General features: G+C 42.1%; 1 protein-coding gene across 1 annotated transcript in view; it reads left to right on the plus strand.

Annotated features, from left to right (window-relative positions):
• The window catches only part of LOC117815234 (xylosyltransferase 1-like), an 87,140-nt gene extending 63,015 nt beyond the window's left edge, over positions 1-24,125 (plus strand). Inside the window, 5 exon segments of the mRNA XM_034686824.1 lie at positions 2,834-3,099; positions 8,406-8,604; positions 15,191-15,491; positions 15,494-15,523; positions 20,841-24,125. Of these exon segments, the coding sequence (XP_034542715.1) occupies positions 2,834-3,099; positions 8,406-8,604; positions 15,191-15,491; positions 15,494-15,523; positions 20,841-21,163 (1,119 nt within the window). The 3' untranslated portion in view covers positions 21,164-24,125.
• The last annotated feature ends 266 nt before the right edge of the window (positions 24,126-24,391 follow it).

Consider the following 24,391-nt stretch of genomic DNA (forward strand, 5'->3'; position numbering starts at 1 on the left):
TCTTATATGTATATATCTTTTGCCAACCATTGAGGATTAAAGCATCATTTAGTGCCCTGTGAAGCCACAGCAGGATCCCACAGTTACCTCTCCTGCATGAGAAGAAGCCACAGTGTACCACAGCCTCATTAGCTCTCTCTTTTTTTGGCAGGTAGCACCAAGGTGTTCATAGCTGGGTGACTAGCAGTAAATAGTTGTGTGTCTGGGACTGAAAAGATGTCTTTGTGTGAAAGCCAAGCTGCGGAGGTGGCAGTCTTCATGATGCACTATCAACCACATGAGCAAAAGAGCGGCAGGGACAGAGAGGGTGAGAAAAGACATGGGTGGAGCGGAGGAGGCCAGACGAAGGAGGAATACAAAGACCAGTTGATGAGGAGATGAAGAATTAATGCATAATACAGGAAACAGGGAAAAGGACAGTACTACTTGGAAGTTCCCTGTGAGAAGCTTTGAACTGATTTTGGCATAGTATCACCCTTACACTGATGCCTCTTCAAGTCCTTCAGAGTGAAATGAGATTATCAGCGATGAGATTCTTTATGCTGAATTTTAGTGCCTGTGTTTGGGTCGGATGTTTCATGAAATGTAGTCAATATTCAGCTCTCACTCGGGAGTGTCTATGTTTAGAACTCTGCTGGTGAAGTTTGGCAGTGAGAAGTAAGTTATCAGGCGAGAGGAGATTATTTTCTCTGGATAGTTTCTGTTTGACATAATTCTCGTAGTCATGGCTGATACTGGAGCAGGGTTAGCAAAAACATGTATGTTTCCTTTTTAGGTATTGTGTTAGACAGAGAAACTTAACAAGCAGGGCTTTGCAGTGTAAAATGGCTATGAGCAGGATTTAATGTTTATGCTGGAGTGTGAATGCTTCACTGCTGTGAGGACAGATCTTTTTTCTGTCTTTTTAAGTAAAGGGGGGGGGGGGCTTTTTTTTTTTTTTTTTTATTTTTATATACATACTGTATATATTGGGCGGGGGATTTTCGATTTTAATGGACAGGACAGCCGAAGAGAGATAGGAAATATGGGGAGTAGAGAGGGGGAAGGACATTCAGTAAATGGTCGAGGCTGGAATCGAACCTGGGAACTCTGCCACGAGGGCTATAGCCTCTGTATATGGGGCGTGCGTTTAGACCGCTAGACCAATGGCGCCCAGCATTTTTGCATTTACTGGATAGGATAGCTGAAGAGAGACAGATATTGTGGGTAGCAGAGAGTGGGGGAAGACATGCAGGGAATGGTCAAGGCCGGGAGTTGAACCAGCGACCTATGCGACGAGGACTTTAGCCACTGTATATGGGGCGTGTTTAGACCGCTAGGCCACCCACGCCTCAACAAAACATGTTCATGTCATTTGGACGTTTACTGGGACACTGGAGCAGACATCATCTCACTGCGGCTGTGACGGGTAGCGTTAAAGCGAAACATCTGATCACCTTTTGTAAGCTAACAAAGAGTAATTAATCAGAGTTTTGTTCTTTTGTTTGTACGTTACAATTAATAATTTTACGTAGCTACAAATCAGTACATTACATCATCACTCTGCATCCTGTAAAAAGTTGTCCTGTACAAAGAAAAAAGAGAAGCTCTTTATTCCCTTTATTTGATTTCACAACACATGCAGACTTTGGCAGGAGCTACATCTCTGTGACAGTTGGGGATGGTGCTCATGGGAAATGCAGTCTCCATCACAAAAATCCCCTACCAATTTCATCTGAAGAGATCCCAGAATCAATACCGCATGGTTTATGGCTCCAAATACACTCCCTATCACACTCAGTTAAGAACCTTGACTGTGATTCCTTATATCAAGCTGTCAGACTGAAACGCTTAGAGTGACTCGCAGCGTCAGCAGTGCACCCAAATTCCTTTTAACAATCAGTTCGCTGAGGTGTAAGCTACTTTTTCAAGATCTCTGATTATGATCTGTGGGTAATTATCATGTCTTTCTATCTGCAGGGTATCATAGGTTATTTCCTTGTTAATTTGATTATAATAATGAGAGTTTTAATGCTGACTGGAATTTGTGGTGTGGAGCTCATGGAAACCACAAAGAGTTGTTGTTGCCATGATTTTAGCTTGTTAATCGTAAATAAGTCATATTTACTTTGAAGACTTCACAGGTTCACATTTTTAAATGACAGTGAAAAGTTTGTCTTTGTGTCCAAGAATTGCTCTTGTCCTCAAGTTTGCACTTCAAAGTTTGTTTACGGAAGTCTTGCAAAGTAACTCACTTTTGCCTTTTTATTCCACAAGAGGAATGTGCAAAATTAAAAGACAGTATCTCTACTTCTGTTATTTAAATGTATTGTTTTTTAGAGTATGACGGGGAGTGCAATGCTTCATAAAAGGAGTGTTCTCTCAATAACCCTATAACCCTTCAATCCCACTCCCACATGGGAAACCACTGTTGCAAAGAACACAAGATCCAATGTATTTAGACTTCTTATTCTGCATATCAATAAAAGAGAGACGGCGGAGTGGATGAAAAAAAGAATTCTTCGTTTCTTAAAGTGAAGCTTGTTTAATGGGTGACGTTACTACTTCCAGTTCTTTTATTCAGTCTATAAGAGAGACAGAGGAGTCATTTTGCTTTAATGTGGAAGAGAATTCTTTTATAGACACATATGGAAATATGTGCTCCCATGAACCACCTCTACCTCCTCTTTCTTCTCTCTTTTCACACGCCACCCTAAACACATCTAACACATCTCATTTGTTCCCCTGCCCTCCTGGCACACAACCACTTCATAATCTTCTCCTTTTTCCCTTTGTCTTATCCCTCTCTGCACCCCCTCCTCCATTTCTTCCTCCCCTCCTTTTCCCTTTGCAGCAAACAGTGCGGCCCACCTTCTTCGCCAGGAAGTTTGAAGCCAGTGTGAACCAGGAGATAGTCAACCAGCTGGATGGCTATCTGTTTGGACCGTTTCCCCAGGGAATGCAGAGCCTGAACTCGTACTGGGAGAACGTGTACGACGAGCCAGATGGCGTGGCCACTTTGTCAGACACGCAACTCACCTACTTCCACTCTTTCTCACGGCTGGGCCTGGCCCGAGCTGCCGCCTCGCTGCAGGGAAACCCAAAGGATCACAGCTGCAGGTTAGTTTGTAAACACATGCACTTTCACCTATGCAAATACTTATTCACATCATCAACGCATGACACGCCTGCACCTACATCCACAGGTGCACTTATGTTTGTGTCTAAAGCTAGCCCCGCCTAAGTTAGCATGAGAAACCACGACCTATGTAGAAAGCTTTTGTATCTCTGTGCATGCATGGTCTCACCAATGAAAGGGTATAACAATGAAGGGTTCTAATCAGCACCTGGGGACTCTGGCTTAGCGCTATTTGTTGTGTAACATGATACGACACTCAGTCACTTTATCTCAGCTATAATGAGGTTATATGGGTCATGGCATTGAAAGCTGTCCCTTCAGGCCAGTGTATTATGTATGATTTCAGTGCTGTTAACACAAGTGGTTAAAATAAAAAGGGGAAAACCACTTTAGGGTTTCATATTTAATGACAAAATGGAACATTTCAGCTTCATGTATTCAGTATGGGTTTTCAACAACATATGTTTTCAGTAACATCTGGTGTCGGTGCATTTCAGGTCAGCTTTCCTTTAGTTTAATTGCACAGCGAGACGCAAAGTGATTTTAGAAACAGTGACAAGTAAAATATGCTGATGCACAACAGAAAGCAGAGGTGTAAGCTGCTAATTAGTGTATGTCTGACAGAAAGCCCCATGCAACTCATCAAAAGCACCTTACCTCGAACACAAACGATAAAGCAAACAAACACGACATCAGAAGCAAGCATTAAAGTTGACATCTCTACGTTTCTTTTAATGAACAAACATTACGAAGACTTTTGCTCCACATGAGGCAGGATAAGAGAAATTATTATAGCACGGCATGGAACAAAGCAGTTGTTTTAAGGACACATGGAGACCCACTGTGATCCAATGCTGTATTTTTGTGCTGGTTGTTATCAAAGCTGACACCTCAGATTCTTCTTTTCTAGAAAGTTTGAAAGATCATCTGGTAAAGGGATTTGTGCAGTTTCACCAGGTTTATTAAAGGAAGTCTGTTAGGCAACACAGAACTGACCCCATGTGTCAGCTGAGTTGGTTTACCCCTTATTAGCAGGGCTCCATTATAACAGGGCGTCCAGTGCCAGCCCTCCCCACACCCTGCTGCATTGTGGGTGTTCTCCTTAAGATCTTGTGGGTGAAGCCGAGCAGAGAAAGGAAGCATGTTTCCATCTGTCAAACCTCAAAACCATCTATTGGTTAGAGCTGTTCCTACTTATGTGCTGCGAGGAGAGCAGTGGCAGCCAAAGCAAAAGGTGCTGACATACAGTAAACATCCATGTGTATGTGTTTAGGTGTTTCATGCATTAGCATGAAAAATAGGGTGTGGGCCTCCAAGTTGCTGTTAATGCCAGGAAATGAGCCTATGAGAAAAGCCTCTCCTTAAGGCAAACAAGCAGAGCTCCGTCCCAAACATTTACATTTTAAAGCACTTGTAGAAAGCTGAGAGGTCAAAGGTCAAACTGCAGGAAAAAGAGAGCACTGCTGGAAATTTTTTGTGTGTGGAGGAAGTTTCAACTTGTGTCAACTTTGGCGCCCCCTGTGGACAAATAGTAGCTCTCTTTTATTTTTATAATATTTATTATTTAAGTTATATTTTTTGGGGGGGGTTTACACCTTTATTAGAGGTGAGAGGACAGTGGATAGAGCTGGAAACCAGGAGATAAAGTGGAGGAATGACATGCAGGAAGGGGGCCCCATATAGCCGTCTGCTATATGGCGCACGATTTAACCATTTGGCTAAATCTGCACTCAAAGTGGTAGCTCTTTCCTCTTTTTGTGTTTGTCCCGTATGTAGAAGTGTTGTCCGAAAAATGTAAACCTCTTTTATGTGTCAGTCAATGTAAATACTGGCTGTGCAAATTTTAAAAGGCAGTTTCTTCAGCATGCTGTGAGTCTCGTATTATGGTGCCGACAACACGGCAAGGGTTACAGGCATTAAGCTAAATAGAAATTTTAGATCGTGGCACTGATGGTCTTGTTTGCTTTCCTAGCTCACAGAAAGGCACCACAGTTCATTCAAATCAGGGCAGCTTAGGTTTCATTGCATTGTCTGTACATTGTGCTTTTATGTGTTGGACAAATTAATTGAATTGGATTGAACTGCAATGTTTATGCTGGTGGCTCAAGAGGGAATTGTGCGACTCTATGCAGGTATGTCTTGCTTCCGGTTAACATAGGAACAAAAATGACTTTCACTGTATGTGTTAGTTTTTATGTGTACATAGACTTTAATCAAATTTACACAGATTGAAATGTCAACTTATGTGTTTGAGTTGCATTAAGCCCTTTGGGCCTTCTGGGTCCAGTCTAAAGCCCACATACGCAAACAGTGAGTCAGGATGAAGTCTGTGCCTGGACCCTTGTAAAGCTGATTTAATGGTGTTTTTTTAAAGCTGAGTCCAGATTCTTTCATTGCATTTTACTGTAATGGAGCTAACTGAACACAGATGAGAAGGCGTGCTCGTAATAAAAAGGATGATTTAGGTGGTATTTGGAAAGCTTACTGAAATGACTAATAGCTCCGCAGAAAGCAGATAATGGTAACCACCGTATAATAAATGCCTTTTCTTTTAGTGTCCTGAAACTTATATTTCTGCTGAGAATGACAGAAGGAGGTAAAAGATAAAGATTGAATCTGACTCAATAAGAGTTATTGAATCTCTTCACACAATCGAGTGCCTGATATTCTGAAAAGAAACAGTAACTCAGGGACAACTTGAGAGGTTGTTAGTGCATCACCAGAATCCTCAAAGTCTCTTTTGAGCATATGAAAAAGAAAAATTCAGTCAGCTACCCAACAATGAAGATGTTTTATTGTGGAGAAGTCTGGCCTCTTTTTTTATCCACATAAAGGTTGCTCTAAAAGTCATGTCCTCTCAGGGTCTAAACCTAAATGTGTTGAGAATAATACATTACGACTGGATTTTCATAAAAAGAACAAGGACATATGTCAGGGAAAAACAAACGCATCTTGAGAAGCCGGCTATAAATCTGTTCTTCCTTCTAAGAGACAGACCTTTTTTGATTCATACGGTTTGAAGTGTGTTTGAGGTTCCTCTCTCTTTGAGGATGAGACTGTCAGAGCAGCAGACAGTGAAGTTAAACAACCTCGTAGGTTTTCTAACACCCCTAACATGTGTCAGGCTTATGGTTACACGTGAAGGCCCAAACTGGAGCTAACCCAACATATCTGTGTTATGTTTTGTATTAGTGCCGTCAAATAATATTGTAGTCTACAACATCAGAGGCTTAATAGAATGTCATAATTTAACACACTGTCAGACATCTGTACTGGGCCTGTCTGGTCTGTGACGTGCTCTGTCATAAATTAATCACTGCGGTATTACGGGATGGAAGTCATGAATAATGCACTGTTTCTCATCATTCTTGGTGTAATAGTTGGGGGAAAGGGAATTTTGAATAATCTTTAATGTGTAGGAGTGGTTCTGTTAAATGAAGTATGTGAGCAAAGATATCAGGGAATTCATACATAAATAATGTGTTACAATGAGTCACAGCTGCAGTGAAGCAGTGTTCAGATCCAGCTTAACAGAAAACAAGCCTTGTTTTTTTTATTTATCCTGCTACACTCTGGTAGAGTGTGGTGTAGTTAGATATACCGGACATGTAATCATCAAACCAGGTAATTAAAATGCATCCGTATTTAAATTCCAAACTCAAATCGTTACAGATGAGTCTTCTTTCTGTCAACTTGTGTCTCTTTTGAGTCCTGGTCTGAAGTCTGAAGTGAGGCCACATATGGTGCGTGTGTGGCCGCATATTTTGCATGCATGTAGAGTTCAGATGTGCTACCAACAGATGGATGGGTCGGCCTCACTTTGAGAGTGTAGCACAGGCAAGAAAAAGACCACAGAGAGGGATTTGGTTCTTTAGGAAGCACGCTGTGACTCGCTCAGAGAAACTGTGGAGTAAAAAGCCTGAATGGAGCTTCTGTGCCGGCTACGCCCCAAGCCCTTCTAACCGCCTCCCACACTGGCAGCCGCCTCTCTTTTGGGAAAGACTGGTCAGGGGAAGGGGGGATGTGAGTATGCAGGGATGGGGATTGAAATCAGGATGAAAAAGTAGGAATAAAGGGGTGAGGAGAGAAGAGGGGAGGGAAAGGCAGATGGGAATACAGAGGGGAAGATAAAGGGAGAAAGCACGGCAAAGGGAGCAGGAGATGAGGGAGTGTGCACTGCTATCCATGTGGGTGTAAATATTTGCTGTTCTGCTTGTCAGGGTAGCATTTACCGGGACAGGCTGACTCCTGGCCCTTTAGTGGAATACTGATGAGGCCCTGGGCACTGAGGAGCAAGGAGGGGCGTTGTGTGTGTGTACGTTTGTGTGTGTGTCAGTCTGTGTGTGTGGAATAAAGACGAACTCAAGGAAGCAGAAGAGACGAAGGATGAGAAATCTTGGCGCAAAGGAGTCAGAGTCAGTGTGCAGAGAGCAGCTGTGGAGCATTCTACAGCAGCGCCCACCCTGGCTCCTTTTTTGTTTTTCCAGAAGTCACTCGGGCTGGCTGCCCCCAGGGCCCCCCTCTGTCTAGTATGAATCAACACACCAACAAACAACAGACTAATCAGAGGGGCAGGACCTTTATTAGGCTGCAGCTGACTGGATGACCCAGTGCAACTTTGTTCAGGAGACTTGTAACATGTTCGGATTGTCTGTGTGTCTCCAGAACTCTGACTAATCTGAATCTGCTGCCAATACAGCCCATGGATGTTCTGTAATTTCTTGAGGCTGTGGTCTCATCTGTCACATGACTTCTTTAACCATTCCTTCCACTTAAGAATCAGAGCACACGCTGAAGCACTTTATAGAGCAATAATTAGCTCAGCAAAGGTTATAATTTGTTTCTTCAGAAGTTCCTGATCTTTCTTTGGCTTATAAATGGTCACAAAACCCATTACATATGTTTAATAGTTGAGAAGGATTGTAAAGATGCTGTGAGTATATAAACACGTTACCCCAGCACTGGAATTGCAAACAACAAGCAATGTTGAATGGGAATTATCAGCATGGTCGGCACATGTCTTTGACCAATTGGTTTTTTGTTAAAGGTCATTGAATTAATGTCCACAATGTTACACAGAGCGCATTGACGGCCCACTAATCTCCACTGTGAGCATACATTAGCATGCAGACACATTAGCACGCCCAAGGCTGGCTCGTTGTAGACGTTACATGAATCTAGATTCCCTCCTCCTCTTACACTGTTGGTCTGAGTACAGCTGCACAGCAGATAAATCATTAGGTATCAGGTTTACTAATAGATCCTCGCTCTCTCCACGCTCTGCCAGGTACTTCCCCATGGGCCACCCGGTGTCTGTGCATCTCTACTTCCAGTCGGACCAGTTTCAAGGCTACCTGGTCAAGCATCACGCCACCAACCTGGCCACGAGCAAGCTGGAGACCATGGAGACCTGGGTGGCACCCAAGAAGAACTTCAAGCTGACGATGCCGCCCAGCAGCACATTCAGCCGGTTGCAGCTCGCAGAGGTGAGTCAGCAAATATGTTCTCATGACGAAGCATTCGTTTTTCATTTACATTTAAGTCACTCGTTTGGCATAAGTCACAAAACCATCAGTCAGCAATTGCCAGTGTCAGGAAATGAGTTCCATTAAAGCCCTAAGCACCACATACTTTTCCCTTTGTGGTGCATATAATTAGTGATGAGATATACAGCTCATTGCCATGGTGACCTCATACTCATTGCTATGGCGACCTTGCTGAGACTCATAACAGTGCATCCCCACACAATTAAACTGGTGCCTGTAATGGCCTTGTAAAATGTAAATTGATTGAATTCATCCAAGTTTATAGGGATGAGTGCTTCATGTGCTGCTTATTTGTTGTTTCCTAATAGAACGTCTCCTCACCTTCACACTGGAATGCTTTCCTTGATTGTCTTGTTATGTTAATCTGTGTTTCTGTTTACTACGACGCCTGTTTAGGACACAGCAGCTTGGTGTGATGTGACAGACTCGGAGTGCCTTTTTAAAAAGGACAAAGTTAATGGAGTGGATGTGAATCACCCTTTTTCCTCAGCTTTATCTTGCACAGCTTTGTGGGGAGGACAAATGTCAACAAACTTGTGAATAATTTGTTTGCTTTGGTTGTTCATGTAGACCACACTCTAAAGCCTGGTTTATATTTCTGCACAGGATTAACGCCACAGCCTACGCCGTGGGTCTGCGTAGCCCCCTTACCTACGCAGAGGCCTATGCACATAACTAAAGGCCCTGCCACACCATGCCGATTTAGCCAGGGTTTTCCTGACGTATCAAGATGCCTCTAAAATGCTGACATATGCTGAATTATCAATGTTTTTTTTTATTTGGGGCGTATACAAAGCATATTCATAACTTATGCCCAACTATAGTCCACCTATGCAAAGCACGCAGCACTGTAATAACGCTGACAAAGTGTATAAAAATGCTGCCGCTCGTTAACGACAATGTACAACGTTTTGAAATAAGATGCACTTGCATTGGTGATTAAAAAACTTCTGTGTCATTAGAAACTCTACAGTCTCTCTTTGTAAGAACATGATGAGCTGTGGAGTGTCAGAGGAGTGAAACCAGCAGGAACACAGCCTCTGCTCTTTACAAGAAGTTACACTTATTGACTGCGCTTTCAAAAACGTCACATTTTGAACTTCATTGAATTCAATAACAGCAGTTTTATGGTTGAACACCAGCAGACTCCAACATGCTGGCTTCAGCTTCTGTTTCACTGAGTGAGGGCTCCAAGGCTTCTCACACTCACACACACACAGACACTGAGCTCTACGTGTGTGAACGTGTGTCAACGATCGCATAACTTACCTACAACTTGTGGCAGGCATATGCAGGGCGTATGATCCATACGCTACATATGTCTTACTCGCCGTACTACGACGTATACCAGCATGCTTCAGCGTGCTCTTAACTTATACAAAACTTACCTATATCCTGCCAAATTTTTATACGCCGGCTAACGCTGGCTAAATCGTCAAGGTGTGACAGGGCCATAACATGCACCTCTTCCAAAATGTAACTATGCGTCGAATAGACACAGACTGCAAGCCCTGTGATTGGTCAGATGGACAGCATTATATTTCCTGCATTCACAGCACTTCCAGAATCACGGTCCATCTGCTGTGTATTTAATCTTCTCCGACATCTCCTCTCTTTTCTTCCACGTTATATCATGTATGATAAACGGCAACATGTGTCAGCCCTAAATTAACATAATATATTCAGAATCGCTTTGAAAAAGCAAGCAGAAAACGTAGCGGGACAGGAAACAGGCGACCCAACTATCATAGAGACCACACTGCCCTCAAGTTTTTTAGCAGAGTACTGCAGAGCTACGCAGACACATCGACGCATCGGCATGTAGTGCTCACGCCCGCGTCAGCCACTGCTTCATAGTGTCAACACAGAAGTATAAACCAGGCCTAACACCTGGTCATGCTATGACCCTGTCTGACCTCCTCCAGCAGCCTCAGCGTGAACTTAAGGGAATCTAGACGGCCAGTCTCTCACTAAGCCGTGTTTGTGTATCTAGCCTATGAAACCGTGAGTGACACATAAGTGATGTGAGCTGAGGCTTTATCTGGATGCTCAGCCTGAGAAAGCATTCAGTGTCTGGCACTGTGCAGCGGCTGTCAGTCAGTCAGTTTGTCCATGTGTCATTCAAAAGGAGCGCAGAAAGAGCTTAAATGAGACAGCACGGTGTAAAACCAGTAGCTCTGTGCTATTTTTCAACTTAGCAGATACGACCCATTATACTGACGCAATGTGCCAGAGTTTGCTGGATAAACCATATGGTCTGCTTAACAATATGTTCTCTGTCCTCCTGCAGGTATAAAGGAAGACAGATATGTCTTTCTCTCCTCTCCTATACTGCTGCCTCCCGGCTGCCTTTATCGGCCTTTAACAGCTTGATTTAGAGTCAGACCACTTACAGCACACACAGTTAAAATTAGTATTTCCCCTTGAGTCAGACTTGACATTGAGAGGTGCATTACCATTTGTCAGATTGATCTCACGCTGTAGAATGGCCGACTTTGACAGATGGTTTACTCCTTGTTCAAACACATTGTATTGCACATACATGTTGTGATAGAGGAGGTGAAATAGACTTGTTTGCTCTCTTGAGTCAAATCAAAAGACAATCTCTTCGATCGAGATACAGGAGCATCAAGCTTTAGCCGATTAGCTCAGCTCATAACAAAAGCTGTAAGCTAACTCACCTTGCTTTGTCTGAAGAAATAGTTCAAGCCTGCAAGTTTGCAAAATCTCAATGTGCTGTTTGCCCTCTTTTGTTTTGTTTTATTCTGGCTATACCAACAAGAAACAACAGCTTTTTAAATCCTCTTAAGAAGTGTTTAATAGCAAATATTTTCTTATCTTTGAATAAGCCAAGTTAGCCGTTTCCTTCTGTTTCCTCTTCTATGTAAAGTTAATCCACCAGTTGTTGGCTGTAACTTCACATCTTTAACTTAGACATGAAACTGTGTATGCCCTCACCTAAATCTTAGTAAGAAAGCATACTTCACAAAGTGTTTAAATACTCATCTCAGTCTATTTAGCATGTCACAACTCTGAACATGCACTGCCACAGCAAGGAGAAATTCTCCTTCCTGCTCTCTGTGTTCCTCACCCTTCCTGTCTCAGCACTCCACGGTGTATCTTTATTAGCAAGCACCCCGCCATCTAACCCAGAGTCCCTCAGTAGTGTAAATGGGGTCCCTGGGGAGTCCTCCAGTGCTGCTTGTGAGCACCTGTGTTTGATTACCCCCACAAGAAGTGCCACTAATAAGCCTATGAACAGAGCCTCAGGGGCATTTGTGCCCTGTGGTTTTATCAGGACCAGATGTAGACCAGGATTGTCCATACTGCTGCCTGATCAAATTGACCTGCCATATTTAATGGAGGTGTTAGAGGCTGTGAGTGCCGGCAAGCTGATGAAAAGGGGGAAAGGTCTGAGGGGTTGCCAGGTCAGAAGGAAGAGATGGAAGAGATGGATATGAGATGGGAGTATTTTATGTTTCCTACTAAGTCAGACAGGGGACGGTGCAGAGTGATGTGTGTTATCAACATAAAGGCGTATGTGAGTACAGGTAAAGTGAACAAGTCATCAGCTGTTTGTCAGTTCAACAGCAGAGGATGGAGACGAGTAAAAACATCTGAAATCTCTAAGTGTAAGTGAGTGGAAAGTGTGAGTGAACAGATTAGTCTCTACTGGGAGTAATTGAAAAAAGAGGGTAAAGGGCATGAGGCTGCTGGATCAGCATTAGTTCCACTAAACTACGTACTTCTAAATACAGCTGTAAGTGAAAGAAGGTCATAAGCCTGCGACTTGGTGAGCAGTCATAAGGCTTGATTGGGTGTAGGTCTTAAGCCAAAGCTTACTGGGTAGAAGCAGCAAGGGACAGGATGAGTGTGGAGGTCATGGTAAGCTATATGCTGCAGCTCTGGTTGAAATGGGCCAGAGGCTAATCCCTGTTTGACCCACTTTCATACTGGGAGAAAGAGTTTCCTTCTATTGGTGACTTTGTCAGTTAGCTGCAATTATACCTTTTTTGAATCATGGTGAGAGCGATACCCTCGTTGCAAGAATTGTGAGTTTTAATTGAAAATATTGCAACATCAAGAGCTAAAAACTTTGTTATGTAGTTTCATCTAACTTTTTACTGAAGTGGAAGCAGTGACATAGATCCCTCAAGCTTCCTGCATATGAATATATTAGATCTGGTCAGGATACTACTTCAACTCTTACACTTCTTGCTTACTTTCCAACTAGAGTTAGGATTAAGCTTCAGTCATAAGGCACACAGCCAGGCAATAAGTTGCATGTGCACCTCATTAGACAGTGTGTACACTATGCACCATGTGTGTGTGTCTGTGTGTGTGTGTTTGTGTGTGTGTGTGTGTGTGTGTGTGTGTGTGTGTGTGTGTGTGTGTGTGTGTGTGTGTGTGTGTGTCTGTGTGTTTGTGTGTGTGTGTGTGTGTGCGTGTGCTTGCGTGCGTGTGTGTGTGTGTGTGTGTGTGTGTGTGTGTGTGCCTGTGAAGTTAAGCAGGGTAGCTAGCCACACCTCTGACTCCTCAAAAAAGTGGAACTTTGCTGCATCAATTGAGTTATCGTAGAATAAAACATTTGTGATACAGAGACATGTCTCAGAGGATTCCCCCTACACACAGCTCATGAACATTTTCAGAATCCCCCTCAAACAAGTCTAACTTTAGTCTCTCTCCTGCAACACTCTCTCCCAGTGGATTACAGTGAGATTCTTTTGTCAATACTTCCTTCCCTTTTTTCTGAGGTTTTGAATAAGAGTGCTGCCAATCAATCGGAGATGCAGGGTGTGCCAGCCAGTCGGCCTTGAATAAAGCAATGATCTACAGACAGCAGGACAAGAGAGTTGATTAGTAATTTAAAGAGAAAAGAACCAAGGTCCAAAGGGCAGAAACGGTAGAGGTCAGTCCAATAATTGTGATTAGAGTAAGGTGTCTTTTACGGATGGCTAATAAACACACACACACACACACACTGTCTCATTTATGCAAGTAATGTCTATTTATATTGTACATTGCATCTCAATTCTCAGAGGATGTAATGCAGAGTCAGTTCCAGGCAGCCATTGATCGTGCAGCAGGGTGAGGCTGTGTTAATCAGCTAGCTTTGTAAGGATGAGCGCTTCCTAAAGCCGCCATCCCTCTCACATTTCTGCCAACACCCCAGACATCTTTCACTGTCAGTGCAAGTGTGTGCGTGTGTGCATGCATGCCCTCCCTCTCTATCACCTCATCTCCTCTATCAATCTCGATCACTCCATGTCTCTCATTTTGCATACCACATCGTTTTGCAATCTTTGCAATCGAACCAGCGCAGATCACACCTCTCCAGTTACAGTCCTAACCGCAATGAAGAAGCCAATTAGCTGTGCTTCTGTTTTCTCTCTGTTTTGTAGTTTCTTCCTTTTCCTTCTGTCTTGGTTTTTATTTATTCCTATGTCCCAGTAAATTACCAGAGTCGGTATTTTACCATGAAATCACAAGATCAAAAGACATAACCTCTAAATTTCTGCTTAATCAAACAATCAGACCTTGTGTGTACACTAATGTTAGTTATGTTAGCTCAGAGGATGTAATAATCTTAAATTGGCTCATTGTTCTGCTGGCAGTTCTCCAGTGTGCAGCAGGCTGGCAACTCTTTCAGTGTTCTGCAGCCGCAGCCAGAGTGTGGCTCATAACTCACCAAAGTTATATTCGACTTTAGCTTCATCTAGCCAATTTTGTATGCTCACCTTCTCTAAAATGTCACAGAGAATGCATCTTTTTTGGTCTTTTGAGAAAGCTAAAAATATATATCTTTAATGAAGCTGGCTCTCTCTGCTCTGTTAAAAAGGCTGCTGGTTGCTCTGCCTGCATATGTCAGGATGTAAAGTGTGTTTTTCTGTTTGGATTGGTTCCGTGATGTTAGGTTGTAATCCTCTTTACTGCAGTTTCCTCTTCAGGTTAAATACTGCTAAGACTGCATACAGCTCTTCGTTGGCTTCCTTATCTTTTTCTATCTCTCTAAAATGTGCTCAGAGACCAAACAAGGATTCATTTGATCTGCACCCCACGGGGATATGGTCAGGTTCTTGCCATACGCCTTTCCTTGGCCCGCCTCTTGCATTCCTTGTCAAAGACACACTCAGGCAAACAGAACCAGAAACTGTGGACGGATAGACTCACACATGCAGGAAGAAACCATCGGGCCTGACAGCGATTGCATATTATAACATTATATAATGTCTGTGTGTAGGGTGGTGCTGTTTGATGAAAAATGCATGCTGCAGATTATTTCCCATGATAATTCAGTGCAGATATTGGTTATTTTAATAGTATGGTCAAAGAGATGCAGATATTGCTGCTTATTCATGATCTCTGTGCTATATGTGCAGTTGGAAGAGTCGATTCATGTACCGGCATCTCTTCTGCTTTTTGGTGTGGCTTCTCTGCTTGTCTTGCCTCTTACCTCATTCTGTCACTCACTCTTCTTTTACTGTTTTTCTCTTCTTCCTTTTTTATTCTCCTTTTCTGTTGTCAGATTGGCTCAGAGTGGGACGCCAAAGAGCGCATGTTTCGAAACTTCGGTGGCCTGATGGGCCCCATGGATGAGACCGTGGGCATGCAGAAGTGGAACAAGGGTCCTAACGTCACTGTTACAGTTGTATGGATCGACCCAACCAATGTAATCGCAGCGACCTACGACATCCTGATTGATGCCAGCGCCGAGTACACACACTACCGCCCTCCGCTAAACCAGCCTCTGCGGCCTGGAGTGTGGAGCGTGCGCATCCTGCATCACTGGAGTCCTGTGGCTGAGATGCACTTCCTCATCGCCCCATTGCCTATAGCAAGCACCAACCCATACGTCAAGGTAAGAGTGCTGTTCCTCTGTGATTGTCATGAGTTATTTTTAACAAGCACTTGCCATTTCTTTCAGCGTCATCATAACACAAAATCACTATGGATTTTGTTATTTGTGTATATGGCCTTGCTTAATGTATTGCACTGCTGTGCTGTTCTTCAACATGAACAATGATTTATCAAAAGAGTACTTAGGAAGTTACTCTAAATGTCAAATATTTCCTTACTGAGATACAACCTACACCGTGCAATCTGAGACGAAGACACCTCAACATCAACCTCACCTCAAACCCCGTATTTGTGAAGGGTATAACATTGAATCTCTGCTGTTTTGATCAGAGGAGTCGGTTGGTTACTTTCTACTTTTCGAGGGGTTTATTACATCTCTCCAACTCGCCCAGTTACAACATTTACTGGTAGGTTCCACAGGAAGCGTGTGCATCCCGTTCTGGAGCTGACCTACAAATGTGCTAGTCAAAGTGGGTGTTTCCTTAAGCTAGCGACACATTAGATGATTTCAAAAGAGATTTAGGGCCAGATTTGCCGACCCCAATGATCGGGGCAGCATAACCTGATTCAAGGCTAGTCGTAACAGATTTTTTGATTGAATAATCCTCAAGTCTGTGGTGTTAATAAGACTATTTTACTGGTCCCGTCCCCGTCAGACTCCCCCCGATCTGGAATCGTGTATCAAAAACATTTAATATTTACGTTATATTTATAATGAGAGGAGCAAACTGAGAGGTGTCACCAACCAGATGTTGCATACTTTACAGCTCACGAGCATGGCAGTGAATGTAAACACAACTGTTCAGGGCCATGTGGAATATTGAAAAAGAAGAGCAGCTTGTGGCGTTGTTTATCTATATTCATTTCCTCGTTTTTGCTTCAGCAATGTCACATTTAAGATATCATGTCTGTGAATTCAGCTGTTAACTTTGTCAATATCAAACTGAGAAAAAATTAACTTACTACCAAAAGTAGAAGCACTGAAGGCACATAATAATATCTAAAAACAGTAAATCAACCACTGAAAGGCTTTGTGATCTATTTTTAATATGTTGTTCTCTGTATAAGTTGTTGGTATCCCATGATTTGAATAATCCCGCAAGACCTCGTGGAGTTCTCAAGTGATTTTGTGATATTGCCAGTCCAGCTGTTCCAGGCTGCACTCCGCTGAACTATCCTGTAAACACTCTTCCAGTTGGGTAGGACGTGTGGCGCTGATGAAACGATGCATACGCTTCTTGTATAACTTTAGGTTAACTCTACTACATTTGACATTTACAGTCTTAGATACTTTGTAAAACTGAGATTTTACATAACCAACACTCTGCAAAAATGTCCATTTCTTTCAAGAAAAGTTATCCTTGCTGTAATTTTTTGGCAGAATGGGGTCCACTACATGGTTACTCATAATACTCCCTGAAGGGACAGGCTCATTTTAGCTTTAAATCAAACAAGCTGCACCACTTTATCTGCAACAGATCAGAAGTTAATGAGCAGGATGGAGAAAAGGGAAAGGCAAAGGTTGAATTTTCAGAGATGTCATCTCTGACAGACTTCGGACTGTTGAAGGGTTTGCTTCTCAGTTGATACAAACACAGTATCTCAGAAAAGCACTTTCATAATTATGAACTAATGATTGCAAGTATAGGTGCTCCAAATGCCTGTAGACAAACACACTCTCACACTCACACACACACACATAGCACTGCATTTGCATTGCTGCCCTTTCTAATCAAGCCTGTGGGCTTCTGCAGACCCTGGTTGTTTGTCATCAAGTCACCCTTAATAACCTTGTGAGCTGTTCAAACACATTAAACAGTGTTCAACAACAGCTCAGTTAGCCTTCCAAAAACTATGACACCATTAAATCAATCAGCCAGCACGGATAAGGAGTTGTAGTGTGGAAGCAGCACTTTACTCCAAAAGTCACGTGAGAGTCGAGTCTTGCCGTGTGACATGACACTTCACGATGGCTTAAATGATAATAATTTCTAGTATCATGCAGGGCTGTGATGTAGCTGTGAATGTAACCATAGTTTAGTGAATAAATACTGTTGAGTATTTTGATGTATGCTCAGGGTAACTACTTTTTAATAACCACAAAATAAATCTTAAACCCGGATGCTATCAGAACACTCATTTATTAATACATGCCTGGCAATGATGGGATATGAGAGCTCTGAGACAAGGATATTAATCTGTTATGTTTCCTCTTTGTAAGATTTCATTATTATTTTTTTTTTTATCAAGCGCTTCAGTGAAATGCACACTTTTATCCATATAAAAATATTAATTTAAATTAGAAGTAACGAGAAAAGTATCTGTTATATGAAAGTAACTTTGTTAAAAATCCAGTGACAGAGGAAGTCTGCAGCTCCTGCTGTTAAACACATCAGTCGTTCTGAACAGCAGCCTGTGGGAACACAACACCAAAAGTACCAAAATATACTATATTTATCTTCTCTGCTGTCGTCCCAAAGCCCTGGAGCGTTTCTTTAACCATCCGTTGCCCTTTGAGGAAGAATACATAGTTAGTTTTTATTGTTCGAAGAACATAATGAAACGCAACAGCGTTAAGTCATGATGCTCTTTTCACCCAAATTAGGGTGTGGTCACTTTGGGAGGCTGGGGGTGAAATCATAAAAGAGAAGGACTGTATCACTGTAGCCAGTTATACTGAGGGATACCACTGTGACTGTGCTCACCCACTCACTGACAAATCAGAAAACTGCGTGCATGTGAGCTGCTCAAAGTTTTGCTAACAAGAGAGCACAGAGAGAAGAATCCAGTTCATTTCTGCAAAAGCTCAAAATGCAGATTGCTCCTTAAAGGCTGCAAAGTATCGCTCACCAGCAGATACATAGTGTACATACGTTCTGTAAAAGCACTTGTAAAGATAATATTATGCATGGCTATAAGATTTGCATGCACACCTTGCATGCAAAACTTGCGGTCCTGGGCATGAATCACATTTGTTCTCACTGGATTTGGCAGGGTAATGGTGCCATAAGAAGACAGTAGTAAAATAAAGTCCTTTATATTCTTGTGATTTAAATTGTTAATAACAATCTTCCACTCAAAAATGAAAAGCTTTATTTATAACAAATAAAATGCATGTTTTTTAATACACTACACTCATTGCTGCTCTGCCTTAGTTTGTCTCATACAGAAGCTTTTGGTGGCTGACATTTACAAACTTTGGATGGAATTCAGTGTAACCTCATCACGCAGATGTTTCATTAACTTTGGGACTCCTCTCATCCTGTGATCAAATGATAAGACATTTATTGTAGATATCAAGTGAAATGTACTAAATTGGCACAGTTGTTTTGCGGATCATTTGCACATGTGCAGGTGAGACCTCTCATGAAAACAGTTGAATTTACACCAGAAAGACATTTAAGACAAATTAAAGGGGAGAACACATGAAATCTACTTTATTATATCATCAGTATTTTTTATCAAAACATACCATTTTCTGCATGAAGGTTACCACCATACACTGTATATTAAAATGGACACCACGTGAGCTTTTTTGCTTTGAGGCCTAAAAGTCTTAGAGCTTCCTCTGCTGACTGGCTGCAGTATGAGTCATAAACCCTGCCTCTGTAATGTTAACAGAAGGAAAAGAGGCCAAAGCTATAACATTTAAATACATGTCAAATAATTTCTCTAACATGGTTTCTGTCATTAAAGCTAGCTCTTGTTATGCAAATTTACATATAAGAGCTCATTTTTCAGACAAGTTTAGTTTTGATTAGTTATTTCATTTTAAAATGAGCAGATGTGACATCCTAAGTGACAGCTTTGTTGACAAGCTCTGCAGAGAAAAGGAGGAATTGTTAGAGAAAACATAAAAAACATTAACACAAGAGTCATTGAACTTTCCAAAGCCATAGATGTCTGCTTCAAATCAACACAATTATTTATGCTGCTGTGGACTGTACCCATCTGAGGGGTCTTTGATGTTTTACTTGTAAGTAATGTGTGTTTTGGTTAACGTCATGGGTGTGACGTCAGACCTGTGAAAGCGCAACATGTCAGCGCCCGTGGAGGCAGTCATAGAGGACAGAAATGATGTGAAGTTGTCCAATCAATAATCAGCCAATGGTTTCCAAACGTAAGGTTGTTTTCTTATAGCAGAGGGGCTTTAAAATACAAACATGCAGAGTGTAAGCAGAGGAAAAATCTATCTGACACAAGCAGCTATTTGCACTCATTCTAAATCATGTGAGTCTGAACACATTTGATTTAAGGATTGTACCTTCAATTCAAAAATCATAGAAAATGTCAACATCAGTGATATACATAACACAGGTTTTATTGTAGGATACATATCCTTGGGTCTAAAGATCTAAGTGCAGCTTAGTAATCTTCTCTCTGTCTGTCTCTCTCTGTGTGTGCGTGTGTGTGTGTGTGTGTGTGTGTGTGTGTGTGTGTGTGTTTGTGTGTGTGACCGTGTTTCTGTGTCTGTGTGTGCTTTCAGCTTAGCTGTTCCATCCACCCTCCTCTAATTTACTGCCACGTCTGGCACCAGGTCTCTCTCCTACATGCAGTGCCAGTAAAACTTTATGACGTGGCCTTCCACTCGCATTGGCAGTAGCAGACACATGCATACACACACACACATGCACAAAGTACACGTTTTTATGCACAGCACACAACTACACAGATGCATGACTTCATATCACACTCTGCCACCGCTAAGCTAGCTGGCTTTGGTCTGACTGGTCCTTTCCTGGTGGAGCAGCTCATGTCTGACTGCATCTTTCTGTCACCAGGGCATGAAAAGTGCTGATGTCTGCTCAGTCATGCTAGCGCCACAGTTAGAGGACCAGTGAGGAATTTACAGCTTCACTGAAACTCAGGGTGGAGAAAGTGTTTAAAGTTGCGTCTCTGCCGAGCTCCACTGTCATGGGAAGAAGGACTGAGGGCGTGTCTTTGCGTGTCTGACCATTTCCAAAAATGTCAGCATTGCAGTGGCCTGACAAACCACATCAAAGAGCAGGATGTGAGGAGTCCAGTCGTGAAATCAATCTGGACCAATTAGTAACCAGTTTCAGTGTTTCAGATAATATTGAAGCGAATCACGTTCTCTGCTTTGATATTTTACCATTCATGTCTCCCCTTTTCTTTTCTCTCTTTCCCTTCAACTCTTTTTCTATCCCACCATCCCCCCTCTCTCTCTCTCTCTCTCTCTCTCTCTCTCTCTCTCTCTCTCTCTCTCTCTCTCTCTGTCTGACCGCTAATTATCCACTCCTCACACATCATCTGTCTCCCTCTTTCTTCTCTCTTCCTTCCTTCTCATGTCTCTCCAGAGGATACTCTGAAGCTCCACAATGGGCCTGCAAAGAACAGCTACATGGAGCAGAGTTTCCACGGTCTCAACCCAGTGCTCAACATCCCCGTCAGCCTGGGCTACGTGGAGCAAGCCAAGAGGAACGCGGCCCTGACCGGCCCGGAGCTGGAGCGTTGGTTAGACAGCCTAGTGGGCGAGCTGTGGGAGGCAGCTGACGTCTGCGCTGTGGGCCCGACCGCCTGCCCTGTCATGCAGGCGTGCCCCAAAAACCCTTGGAGCTCCTTGAGCCCAGACCCCAAATCCCATCTGGGAGCACCACGCGCCGATGGGCGCATCAGGTAGCAGCGAGGCCTCCAGCTGGACAGGAGGCCTTAACACTGTTGATTTTTATTTATTTAAGGGGGTTGCTTCCGGGGGAGAAGGAACAGTGTTCTTTCCTTGAATGAGATGGAAAAAAAAGAAGAAGAAAAGAGAGGTTTTGGTTCTGTTTTTTGGAGAGGTTGGTAAGGGTATCTGGACAGAAAGAAAGCAAAATGATTTTCAGATCCTCCCACGGAGTTCCTCCTTTCAGGGGATTATACTGGCTTTGCTATTTCAGTTTCTCAGTGTATTTATTTTTCTTCTCATGGCTGAGTTTTACTGTGATCAAACGTTGCAATTTTGGAGCATTTATTTTGCTGCAGAATGAATTATGAAGTCAGCTTTTAAAGCCGTGCACGGGGCACAGCGGTCATGTGAGGAAGGATTGTCGACGCTGGCAGCAGACAAAGCTCTGCTGGGAAAAGGCCTTAGCTGTAAAACATGAAAAAAGGAAGCCTGATACTGAATTTAATGTGCCTCATTTAGTGTATGTCAACATAAACAAAACTAGATCATATCAGAGTGTTCAGTTATGCCCAAAAAAACAAAAAAATGATTAGTTTGTTACAAATGAACCACTTGGAGCAAATTTCCCGTTTCTAGGACACAATCTTTGAAGGACAAATACTTGTGCATTCTTAAAGCCAATTAATTCAAATGAGTTTTTGATAGTCCAGTGACTCAGCATGTAAAGCATTAAGAATAAATCAGAAACCGAAGCACAACTTCTTCAGTTGAGTGCCTGATCAGGATGTGGAACTGCTGTGGCTGGACTAACCATCTGCTGCAGTCACATTGGGTAAATAAAGATAAAGAGAAATGCAAATCCAGAGGCCTTCACAGAACAATTAGAACCATTTGGATTATTATAGAAATGTAATACAGTCATTGTACTGCTCGGAATCCATGAATGCTTAATTTGTGGTTGTTGTACAGAAGTATTTTGAGACTTAACATTCACATAGTATAGCTTTTTGTTCTTTTCTAATGAAGTGAAGATGTTGTGACAGGCAGAGGACAAAGAGAGAAGTGCTGTGTCTGACTTGGTTTTGTTACCGACCTGCCTCAAACTTGAAACACAATTATCTCAAGCTGACCTTAAAAACTCTCATCTTCTTTTCAGTGTCATCTTTTTTTACTTTCTTCCAGTGATTTCAGAGACACTTTGTGTACCTGATTATACATGAAGTCTCAAAAATTGTATGAATGGGTATGGGGGAGTCCATGAGTCGCTATTTATTTATAAGTTTATATTAATGCTGATATTTTTAGTCAGTGACTAAATAATTGCGACGCTGCCTTGGCAGCATGATGAATATTTTTTTGTAAAGAAAGCCGCCTTTATTTACAAAGGCAAACACCCCAAACTTAGACTGTACCTTTACATGGCCACATCTGTGTTTTAGTCAGTGTTGTCCCGTCTGAATAGATCCTCTTGTCTGGGTTTCTTACACGGCTGTTTGCAGAGTGCATCCCAAGAGAAAGTCACCTCGACCTGTGAGGTCAGAGGTCAGCTACCTGACAACCTCACCAAACAGAGAAGGTGTACAAAAACAGTCTTCACAACCAAACACATGAGACAACGTCTGGACATGGAAGGACGGACTGTGCTGTTCAGTGTTTCACAGTTCCTGTGTGTTTCAGAAAGATAGTGAGTGGTTGTGATCTTCAGTCTGTGACAATAACGAACAGTGTCAAGTCAATATTATTTTGCATCTTGATTGCAAATTGAATTTATAGATTGGGTCTGTGGCACCTTTCCAGCTCTATCTACATTTCAAGAAACTTTTGAGCCATCAAGACAATCTGTGGACGTTTGAGACGAGTTTATTACACGGAGGGCAGCACTGAACCACAGCACATCCTGAACAAGAAGTGTGACCGGGTATTTGTTTACTTTGAAATAAGTTTCATCGCAAGCCAATTAGGACTTCAATCTGTGATTGTCAACATTGTTTAGCCACCACATGGGCTAAGTGAGTGTTTTTGCACAGGCTAATTAAGAGACATTTCTGTTCATTAATGTCAAGTTCACCTTGCCTCTCTGTTGGATGTGTCCATTATAATCACTGCTCCCCTCTCAAGCTCTCACTGTTTCTGGGGTTGGGTTGGAAAGGACTACTTTGTTTTTTCACTGGCTGGCTTCTGCTGCCATCTTTAACTTCTAGTGCCACCATGCTGAGAAAAATTACTGCTCAAAGACAGTTTTGGAAAAAGGTAAATAAAATAAATGTAACTCATTGTGGAAGTCCTATTTTGTAACAAAATGATTAACAAATGAAGAAAATGTACATAGGTATTTTATATTGAAATGTTTAAAAGGTATTGTACATGTAAATACAGATGTGGTAAAAATGACATTGAACTATAAAGAGTTTTTGAAGTATCAATAAGTGGACACAGAGTGACTTGGTGGTGTTTATTGGTCAAAGTACATAACCTGTTTTGGTGTTTTTGGACAGCTGTGACAACAACTTTGTCCTGTTTGCCTCTCAGAGAAAATCACATGCCAGATTGTTGTTGTTCTTGCTGGAATGTATTGTTGAGCAACTGTTGCACAAAATTTCTCTGAACTGATGTTTCCCCCGTTATTTTTCTTTTCAGGGGAGGCTCTGTGTGCCTTAGCTGACTTTTAGAACCTTCTCTTTCCATTAAAAGAAAAACCTTATTTTGTTATTTTGTTTGATCTTGAAGAATACCAGGAGTTTGTTGAGTGATTTACTGGTACTGCAACACCAAAAAGATGTCTGCTGTTGTAAATATCATCAGGCCTTCTGTCTATATCAGCTGTTTTTTCTTCCCCTTGGGGATTTGTTTTGTTGTACTTACTGGCTTGTTTTACTTTTCTCTGACTGCTTTTTGGAAATAAAACTCTATGGAAAACAGCTCATGGGCTACACCAGTAATACACTGGTGAGCTTGTTGTTGTTGATTACTAAACATGGAGACGGCTGAAGTGTCTTTCCACTACTGTTGTTACATGAAGTCACCTATTGAATACAAATTGCTTTGCCAATAAAGCCCTGTCCATTTAACTGTGTAATATAATGCATTAACTACAGTATATCTTAAAGCACTCTCAGGATCATTTAACTTTAATCTTATTTCATCAGTTTAATTTGTGTGGTAATCATATCAAGTGTAAGTAAAAGCATCCACTCCCTTTATGTTTGAAAAAGGAGGCTTAACTAAATGCAATTTAAAGGATCC

Source organism: Notolabrus celidotus, chromosome 7 (genome assembly GCF_009762535.1).
Source record: "Notolabrus celidotus isolate fNotCel1 chromosome 7, fNotCel1.pri, whole genome shotgun sequence".
Taxonomy (NCBI): Eukaryota; Metazoa; Chordata; class Actinopteri; order Labriformes; family Labridae; genus Notolabrus; species Notolabrus celidotus.